This window comes from Dinoponera quadriceps, unplaced genomic scaffold (genome assembly GCF_001313825.1).
Source record: "Dinoponera quadriceps isolate SergipeBrazil2010 unplaced genomic scaffold, ASM131382v1 scaffold278, whole genome shotgun sequence".
NCBI lineage: Eukaryota > Metazoa > Arthropoda > Insecta > Hymenoptera > Formicidae > Dinoponera > Dinoponera quadriceps.
The window spans coordinates 248,878-259,794 of record NW_014554664.1 but is presented as its reverse complement, the minus strand read 5'-3'; the positions used below and the strand labels follow the sequence as shown (position 1 = coordinate 259,794).

At 36.6% G+C, this 10,917-nt stretch overlaps 1 protein-coding gene across 3 annotated transcripts in view; it reads right to left on the bottom strand.

Moving 5' to 3' along the window:
* LOC106740650 overlaps positions 1-10,348 on the bottom strand; it is a 23,289-nt gene extending 12,941 nt beyond the window's left edge. For 2 of the 3 annotated variants that reach the window (XM_014611901.1, XM_014611903.1), the window contains exons 1-6: positions 10,230-10,348; positions 9,412-9,470; positions 7,010-7,228; positions 4,645-4,758; positions 3,658-4,227; positions 4-396 (exon numbers count right to left, since the gene is read on the bottom strand). In XM_014611901.1, the coding sequence (XP_014467387.1) occupies positions 4-396; positions 3,658-4,227; positions 4,645-4,758; positions 7,010-7,165 (1,233 nt within the window). In that variant the 5' untranslated portion in view covers positions 7,166-7,228; positions 9,412-9,470; positions 10,230-10,348. Of the gene's footprint in view, positions 1-3; positions 397-3,657; positions 4,228-4,644; positions 4,759-7,009; positions 7,229-9,411; positions 9,471-9,849; positions 10,118-10,229 lie in introns of those variants that run through there. The other variant, XM_014611902.1, reaches the window with a different exon arrangement.
* Between the last annotated feature and the right edge of the window lie 569 nt (positions 10,349-10,917).

Sequence of the window (10,917 nt, the reverse complement as noted above, 5' to 3'; positions counted from 1 at the left end):
TATGTTCGGCTGCGGCAAAGATTGCACACCCTGAACCGCGTTGCCGGGTTGATTTCCAGAATTCGCGGTCTCCGGGGGCGGTGGGGGTGGCGGGGGCAGAGATGGTGGGGTAGAAGCGGGGACGGTCTGCTGCTTGCCCGTCAAGCCGAGGCTCTTGCCGATACCGAGCAGATTGTTGATCAAACGTTGATTCTCCGTGTTCGACAGTATGTTGAGTATCTTCTCGTCGCCGGACACGGTGCTCTTACTCTTATCTGCTTCCGCAACCGCTGCTGCCGCAGCCTTCGCCGCGGCGGCCTGCTTTTGCTGCTCGCGCTTCTTGCGCATCTGCTCGCGCCGCTCGAGCAGCTTTTCACGCCACGACGTCCACTTGGCTTCATATTGTTTATACTGAGTCTGAAAAGCACGGGTATTATCCATTGCGAGTGGAAAACAAACGATTGTGCTTTGTTCCTTTCGCGATATATATCCGTCTGATATTGCAGTCTCAGCGGTTCGAACCGTCCGAGTGTATGTAGCTTCAAGCTCAAGAAAGAGATCTGTACACAGACCGGTATATAAGAATTTACTAAAGGTCAAGGGTCACTAGAATTTTTGGATCATATCTACATATGTATCGAAGCAGATATGTATATATCTACATATGTAATGGATCGTGTCACTACGTTCGTACGTCACAATTGTTGACTATTCAAGGCAATAGCAACTATATCTCACGTGTTACTTTTTCTTTTATATGTGACTTTTAGATTGAATTTTCGGCTTCGGATTCCGGATTGGAACCGCGTGTTTGTTTCCAACGTTTCGTGAACATGGGAAGGTCACGAGGTAGTACCCACCGATTTTCATAATATTGTTTACATAAATAAACCTTATGAACCTTTATTGAGCAAAAGGAGAAACGCAACACTCAAGCATTTTCGAGAAAATCAAAATTAAAAAATCACGAGCTACGTATAAGTTTAGCGGAACCTTTGAATGAATATTCTTCAAATCAAAATGCAATGTTTACATAAAATAATTACACGAAGGTAAATTAAAAAGTTTCCAGAATAACAATGAAAATGAAATAAATCTAATTCAAGTTATATTTTATTTTTCAACGTAATCCTCTCGAAGCTCAACACTCTTGGTCCAACGTTTTTCCAGCTTCCCGATTCCTTCCCGAAAGTTTCTTTCAGGTCTCCAAAATAATCGTTTACAGCGTCGATCAGCTTTTCATTTGACCAAAATATCCTTCCACCCAGGAATGTTTTGAGTTTCAGGAATAGAAAGGAAACCAAATCAGGCGAATATGGTGAGTGCGGAAGGACTTTAAACTTCAATTCTGTCAATTTTGCTGAGCGATTATACTTGAATGAGCGCGTGTTGCTATGATGAAACACTTTTTTCTTGAACACTTTTTTTTTCATTTTCGGACATTTCTCTTGAATTGCTGCATTCAGTTTGTCCAAAAGTGTTGTGTAGTATTGACCAGTAACAATTTTTCCTTTTTCAAAATGATCAATTAGCAAAATTCCACTTCAAAAGACCGATGCTATTATTTTGTCAGTTGATTTAATAGTTTTTACCTTCTCGGGAACCGATTCACCGTGTTTAGCCCACTGTTTTGATTGCATTTTTGTTTCTGGTGTACAGTAGCAAATCCAGGCATCATCCATGGTCACGAATCGTTTCTTGAAATCCGATGGATTCCTCTTAAACATTTCCAAACAATTGGCTAAAGCTTGAATGCGTTTTTGATCCGGATTGAGCAAATGCGGCATCCATTTTGTAGAAAGTTTTTTTAAACCTAATTTACTATGTAAAATATGAACTACTTGTTCATAAGATATGCCCACAATCCTCAATTTCACGCACTTTTATTTGGCGATCTGCTAAAACCATGTCGTGGATTTTATCCATAATTTCTGGCAGCCATTTTTGGACGTTCTGAACGTAGTTCGTTGCTTGTGTGCACGCGGCCACGCTTGAATTCCGAAATCCAAAAATTCACGGTGGAAAATGGAGGTGATGAATCCCCTCCAAAAACAACATCTAACCTCGATTTAATTTCTGTTGCGGTTTTTTCCTATAAATGGAAAAATTTGATGACCGCTTGAATTTCGTTTTTATCCATAACTGAAAAAACATAAAGTTGTTTGACTTGAATGCTTGTCAAAACCAGACTATTTAACAGATCGATTTGACGTTTGCAGTCAATACATCTGAAAGAGTTACCAACACGACATAAAAATAGTTGGAGAAAAGCAACTCCCTAGCGACGATTCCGGAAACATTTCAATCTATTCACGTAAATCACATGGATTTCTATATTTTATTCATTTATGTTTTATTAAAAATATGCAAATTAAATTATTCGGGCTCAATGAAATTAAGGAAAACAATCAGGCCATGGTAAGCCATGGTAATCCAGGCACTGATCAAATTTTTTTCTTTTTCTCTTTCATCTTGGAAATTCGTTTTCGAAAAATTGTTGTCTATTAAAAATAAATTTAATTAAAAATTTTTATATTTGGAAATATAAAAATATGAATAATTTGAAGCAGATTGAAATAACGTATTAGTCTTCTCTTTCTAACGTTTCTCTAACGTTACACTCTCGAACGTTATTTTAAACTGCTCAAAAAGTCAAATTATTCATAATATTTTTATATTCCCACGTATAAGTCTTGAAATAACTTTATTTTTAATAGATAACAATTCCGAAAACGAATTTCAAAGGGGAAAAAAAGGGAATGTACATTTTTAATAGAAAATAGATAGACAAAATATATAAAACCTATGTGATTTACAATTATTTTATGTAAGAATTATATTCTGATTTGAAAAAAGTTCACTCATAGAGATTCGAACCAACGATTATGCACTTATGAGTCAGACACACGCTAACCACGCCGAATCATACTGTCTTTAAAGAATGCTTCGTTCCGCTAAATTGACTCATACATCGTTCGGGATTTTTTAACTTTGACTTTCCCGGAAATGCTTGAGAACTGCATTTTCTCCCTTTGCTCAATAAGGTTCATATCGAAATCCACATAAACAATATTATCAAAATTAGTGGGTAATCAGGGAGAGGAACACAATTTGATAAATAAGGGAATATAATTATAATAAGGGAAGGAAAGGAGCGATAATAAATTCAGGGAAAATTATAAAAGGATTTTAATATTCACATTAAAAAAATATTTCCTTGTGTTCATCCTTTGGCATTCTATCCTTTCGATTTCTTTAAAACCTGATTGATTGATTGGTTAAAACCTGATCAATTTGGTTAATTATTATTCATTTGTAAAGGAATTCCTATTGAAGCGACTCGGTATCACATTGTTCTTCTTCCCGATGAAGTGAATTGAAATATTTACAAGAAACGGAAATAAATCCACCAAAAAACACGGCTACAATTCGACAGTCAAATCCACCATTTCCCCACAGTGCGAGTCTCAAATACATAATTTTATGTTTCACATTACAAACGTGACTTTGAAAAACCAAGTTTAAGACATCGTTGCTGTTATCTCGAATGATCAACAGTTATGATGCAAGAATATATAAAAACGATGTTAAGCGTGTGATCGAACAATTTTAGCGACCTTAAACCTAACAAGTTTTAAGACTATTATGCCGGTTTGTGTGCAACTTAAAAGCACTTACTTTGTCGGGATGATTTGCGTTCTGCTGCTTCCACTTGTTAAATTGCTCTTCCCACTGTTTGAACTGCGCGTCGAACGTTTTCTCGGCATCAGTTAGCTCTTCGTCCTCGTCAAGCTTCAATTTTTTCGCACTACTGCCACTATTGGACTCACTACCAGCACCGATCGCGCTAACATTACTATCGCGTTTCTCGGCCTGTCCGACTGTTCCTCCTGGCAGCTCTCCTCGTTTGTTCTCGATTTCAGACGGCAAAGGTGGCAGCTGCTGTTGTTGCTGGCTCATATCGGGTAGGGGTGGCGGCTGTTGGTGATTCGGAGGAGGGTAGTTAGTCGCGCTCGCTGGCGGCAATACACTCGTTGTAGCGGATTCTTTCGCGGGAAATAAGGGCAGATTGTTTTGGTGTGGGGGTGGCATGTTGGTAAACTGTTGATGTACGATACTCGCGGTAGTGGGTGGTAATGGAGGTCGTGCTATGTCCTCTTTGGGGAGGGGCGGTGGTGGTTGCACTTGGCTCGCAACCAAATTTACGTTCTGCACCGCTGACATATGATGTTTCATCGTCTCTTGATACTGAAAAAAGAAATCATCCGGTAGAAATCGACGTGTTTGACAGACGAAAACCGTCTCATGCACAAATCATTCAAGTGGATTTGAAAACAAAATATACGCTTTATTTCGTAATAATTTTCAGCAATTATTGCTATTAGTTATACAGTAGGCTTTTTCGTCTGGGAAATTCATAGTCGTCTTTCTAAGCAGAGACCTATTCTCTCGGTTTGATTTGTTTTTTCTTTCTTTTTTAACAAAAGATCAGCAACAATCCAGTATTAACTGAATGTTCATCGGATGTTCACAATTTGAAAACACATATTAATAATCCTATTATTTTTCTTCAAACATGTTTGTATTCGACTGATTAAATATAAAAATAATCAACAAGCCTGAAATCATAGAGCCTGAAAATCGTACATATTATATGTATCATACCTTATCGCCGTATTGTGCTTGCCATTGCTGATATTGTTGTTGCCACTGCTGCCACTGAGCCCAACTTTGTTGTTGTGCAGCTGCCCATTGCTCCGGTGTATATCCACTAGGCGCCTAATAAAAATAAAATAGTAGATTATGTTTGTTATAATATATTTGTTATGATTATACTTGTTCTCTGAAGAATAGTGTATGTTTCCTAAAATTTGGTATTTACCTTTTTCGACACCACGTATAAAAATTAAATAAAATTACATAATTGCATAAAAATTACAACAAAGCAATTGTTGCCTCCATAATTAATTGATTAATGATAAAATTCTACTCAATTAATGTTCATAAAATTGATAAGACCATCGCGAATTATATGTGATTTGTTTAGCTCTACGCACTCGCATTTAGTTTATTTACACGCGGATAAGTTTCCATCTGCTAAGTAAAGTAATATAATTAATAATGCCAATATATATGCAGAGTGTACGAAAAGTGCCGGAACTTAGTATTTTGGAAAATAAACATTTTCGAAGAAAATGTTCTATACAAAAGTTATAGAGTTTTAAATGGCGCATTAAATAATAATATTAATATAACCTTGGATAGCGTTATTAAAGTAATGTAAAAATCATTTGGAAATTTTTAAATGGAAACTTCCTATTTTTGATTACATATTGTTGTACATAGTGTAGTTGACCTCGAGAGTTTCAAAATACTGTAACAAAGTGATTTTTCATAAAGCATTTTTCGAGTTATCAGATTTAATAGTTACAATTCCGCCGGTATTAGTTTTAACCCCAAGTATACCGCATGGAGGTTACTCGGTAAAATTTATACCTCTTTTGTGTGTGTGTGTGTCAGCAGAGAGGTGTCAAAAGAGATGTAAATTCCGATCGAATAATTTCCACGCGGTATACCTTAATAATGCTAACGCCGGCGGTACTGTAACTTTCATACATATGTGAAAACATGTGTGAAAATGCATCTTTTTATCTTCCATCTTCATAACTCAATAACAAAGCAGATCCAACCTATCTCAACTAAACATTAATAATACATTGAAATGTCACTTATCAAACAATATATAGATATATTTTCAATTACTTTAACAGCTTATGCAACACTCATAGAAGCATCAATTGAAACTCATAGGAATTTCTTGGACAATCTAATATATAGTAGGCAAATATCAATGGCTGTTGTTGACTAGTCTGCAAGTCCAATAAGCACTTGTTGGGTAAATCTCATCAATAAGTTGGAATCGGTCCTTAAAATATTACAAATTGTCACCTCTGAAAGTACGTATCACAGTAAGAAATTTTTAGATAAAAGTTGTTTGATTCGCAGAGGTAAAAAAGGTATAGATATTAGTTTGACCTTGGATGATGTGACAAAGTCATATGGAAGTCATCGTGAATTTTTTTAAAGCGAAATCATATGGTTTCTTTTACACAAATCGATTTCTCTGCGTATAAAAATACTAGGGTAAGATCATCAAAAAGTGAATATTTTTTAGATATTTTACCTTTTATCCGGATACTTTTTAGTACAAAATATGAAGTATCTCGTAAAATATTGGTTTTTTGATAACCTCATTTTAATACTTTTGTACGTAAAAGAATGGGAGAAATGGTTTAATGATATTAATCATTATACGTTGGTGCATCAATGCATTTGGAAAATGCAACGATTTTCTTTTATTTCTCTCGATTTCTTTAAATTTTTTGCAGCAATTAATTAAATCCCTGTCATTCTACATAAAAAAGTTTCAAGGTAAGATTATCGAAAAGTAAAAAATTTACGAAAAAGATATCTCATATATTATATACTAAAAGTATCAGAATAAATTATAAAAAATACTAGGATAAATTGTAAAATATCTTAGAAAGTATTCATTGATCTTATCTTAATACATTTATGCAAAATGACTACGAGAATCGATAACATTACAAAATCTGTATGATTTCATTGAAAAAGTACATAATGACTTTAGTGACTCTAGCATATCCATTCAACGTCAAATTAAATGGCGTTATAGCCTGTATTACATTACGGATTAGAATTGAGATTAAATTGAAATTTGACCAATCAGAGCAAAGTTCACTAAATTCAAGTTTAACATTAAACTTGAATTTAGTGAATTTTGTTCTAATTCGCCAACTTTCAACTCAATCTCAGTCCTAAATCCGTAATCTGTATATGAGTTGATCTCTTTTCCTTCTTCAAACAAGATAACTTTTATTTAAAACTTTTTACTATGATTTGTTATGACAAATGTTTTGCTATGATACGTACTTTCAGACAAAACAGCTTGCAACACTTTAAATGGACCACCCTATGTAAAACAATATATATAAAATTACATACTTACTGGTTGATTGTAATATTGCATATAGCTTTGCTCCAGGGCCGTGGGGTCCGCGGGTGGTACTGCTGCTGTCGCTGCTGCAGCGTAGCCAACTGGCGGTTGGGGTATTGGAGTCGTGACAGCACCGGCTGGCAACTGCCATTGGTTCCAATTTTGCATTTCGCAAATCCTCCGGCGGGCTAACAAGCGCTAGCCTCTTAAAGGCTGCAGTCCGTTCGGACGCTATTTTGCGTGTTCAGAGAAAATTTACATACGCTATTACAGAAGATCGCAGGCAACATGTGTAGCGCGACGGAGATCCATGATACGACTAATTTGTTTAACACTCATTTCAAGGGAATGCAATGTATAGCAAGGACTGATCACGGCGTTAGACTTCGTTCACGAAAGGGTTCTCTTTTAAGGGACGTATGCTCGGCATCTGCAGTCGCGTATTGCAGCGAGTCAAGACGAATTTGTTAACAAAATCTTTGCATCGCTTCGACGCGTTCGGTCGAATTACGCTTGCAAATGTTAACGACGAATAAAAAAGCGCCGAGATACACGCTGAAGATTCATAGTGGAATCATATCGTTGCTGTATCGTAAAAATGAATGTAAACGTGTACTTAATATATGTGTGTACACACATGTATAGATTTTATCACATTCATATAGATCTATATGTATGCGCGCGCAAAATATCATACATATCATATAATTTAGATTGTAACACATATGAGTAAAATCATGCAATTTAAATTTGTGAACAATTTGCGACGATAAATATTTGTAATATTTGCGGTCATGTAATCAATAAGAAATAAATCACACATATAAGTGGTGGTAATTATTCATAAAGACTTACATCCTGCAGATAATTTTGAGATATACTATAGAGGATGAAGTCCTGAGTATCCCACATCGTGTGTGGCCCCTTCCAGTCGCCGAGATACATCGTTGTAAAATATCGAAATTCCCACATTTAACTTAACCCAACCTTAGTCAGATTGAGTTAAATCAGGTGTAAAAGTTACCTACAGAGAGCGATGTATCTCTCAGCAAACAGGAGTGACTCAGAGTGCAGATTACTCAGTAGATTCCAGCTTCTGTAATATACTCAAGATTAAGCGTATCTGCGAGTCGACTCTTCATAAATGCATCATTCAAACAGTGTGCAAATGAATATAGAGTGATTTTGGTCATTCGAGCGGGGAATACTCCTCTCACGATTGGCGGTGGGAGACAGTGACCACGGCGTTCATTCGCGAATTTTGTCACCGTATTTTCATCACCAATCGCCAATCGCAAGATACGTTCTCTTTAATTCAAGTTCGTCGGAATCGCTCCGTATATATTAATACTCCGTGTACATATCGCTCGATTTGCGTTACATACACTACAGATGTATACGCTGCGCGTGCACAGTGGGGTGGAAAAGAGTGCGGCGTATATCTCTCTCGAGCTCTGCTGGCTCGGCTGTAAATGTGAACTCGAACGAGGGGCGAAAGATTGTTCCGACAGCTTGAATAATTTAGCGCGTTCGTATATTCTATAGATGCAGTCGAACGCTTCGAGTAAACAATAGGTGGCCGACATCTCTCTCAAATATCGTCGCATGAGCAGTTTGCGGTGTCCGCAGATTTGTTTGTACTTACGACTTACTCTCGCTATGCGAACAAATGAGCCAGATGAGAGCGTCGTCGATGTCAAATTAACGCAGCACAAATCGGCCGATTTCAACGATTAACAATGCGTCAATATAGTGGGTAAAAAAATTTATACGTATACCGTAGACTAGGCATCGTGTATGCCTCGGCAATCGTTAACTAGGATTCTCTGCAATTTTCATCCTTACACAGATGCATCCACATACATATGCAATATGTAAGGTTGGAAATTGCACACCAAACGTCATGTATGCCTTAACACTTTATTTCTTACAATATTCAATCTTATTACGATATATACGGTGTAAGATTGAATATTGTACGAATGATCATACAGTTATAATATTAAAGCATACGTGACACCTGATATATGATCAGCTCTAGTTACAATATAATGGCATACACGATGCCTGGTGTACCTTGGTTTAATTGTATACAATGAAGAATATTGCTACACAGAGAATATATTTTATCCAATATCATGTATTAACAAATATACCGATACACCATAATAAATAAAGATATAATGTGTTTTAATAGAAGTAGCCAGCAGCAATATTTTACTTCTTTGTATAAAATTACTTTAAAGAGAGATGAACATACGAATGCTATTTCTTTCACTTATTTTAAATAAAAGGACTCTATGAGTGTGTATATCAATAGGTCCACCACCGTTTTTCCATTTGAAATCGTTTTTCTCGAGAAAATCAAACAAATGATCGTAGTGATCATGAAAAACGCATTGTAAATTTTATACCTGTTTCCTCGTGCCTTGTCCTGTCTCGGTGTCGGTTGTACCGCAATTTACCGAACATCCTATGGACAGAAATTCAACGATTAATGTCTCGTAATCGTATGTAAAATAATTTCAAGGAAATTTCCTTGACACACCTGACTTCTCGATTTTATCGATCTGAATGCGATTATAAGTAAATGACCTTTTCTTTCTCTCTCGTTACTATGTCGAGCATTATGGAGACGTACTTATTAGAGCGAGATAAAATTATGATGAAGTACGAAGATATACTTATTGATTTGTCATTTGAACGTACGGGTTCAATATATGAACGAAAGAACATGGCAAGATTGAATTTTGCCAAATTAAGATTTCTTTTCAATGCCAACTCTGTACAACTCTTTACTAATTCTGCAATTTTTCACAAAGTAGAGACTGTATTGAAAATATAAGAAGTACCTTAACTTAACATCTCCGAAAAATGCAAATTACGTTCTACATTAAATGGAGAACTTGGTAACGTGCGCAATCTTCCTTTTTCTTTTAATTACGAATCCCGATCCATCAATTCGCCACTTACAGTCTAAGTGCATTTTTCTCCACCGAGACAATGTCGGGAATCATTGAGGCAGTAACAGAATATTGCGACAGAAGTGCGAAACATAAAAAAAAATAACGAATTTTCGTGACACCTTGTATAAGCACGGACGGTATCGGCCGCCATAAACGGCATGTCGCTGCTCTGTTGAAGAATAAACCCGCCTGTTCTTTTGGTTCCGAAAAACGTATGACTAACGTAGCTCCCCACTCGCGAAAAGTGACGAGAATGTGTTACTTACGACTGAACGAATATCCGGAGCACCTCTAGTCGGTCACACAATTATACAACGAGAACGGAATACTACCCGAAATTACACATTACACGCGAGTGGAACGATGCCAGTGTTGATGAACGCGAACGAAAGCTAACTAAATGCGAAAGACACGCGATAACCAGTGTTGCCATATACCAGAAAAGCAAGTATACTCACGTGTTCATTGATTCGTCCCGATACACACGTTCATTGATTCGTCCCGAACTAGATTTAGTGGGTCGAGCTTATACGTTGGCTATCCTGTTCTATCCAACAGAATCATGACATAGGAACGACGTTATTCAGCGAAAATGCAGCGCAAAGCACAAAGTGCTTACTTGGCTGTCTTTTCCCTGTTAATAACTGGTATTAATACGTATATTTTAAAATATAGCTCCTATGCATGGACCTAAAGTCTACAATAGAGTTTTAAGCCTTAAGCCTTCAGAAATTGACCAATCATAGTTAATTATTCTCTTCACATTCGATTGGTGATTGGTCAATTTCTTAAGGCTTAAAGCTTAAAGCACCTATTGTAGACCGGGATAAAAGCGGATCAAGGAAAATAATTGACTGTGATTGGTCGATTTATTGCAATTGCAAGACTAATGTAGAACCAGCTTTATGGAAAAGTTAGATCGCTTTAAGAGTTTAATATATCTTTTCGTGCGTA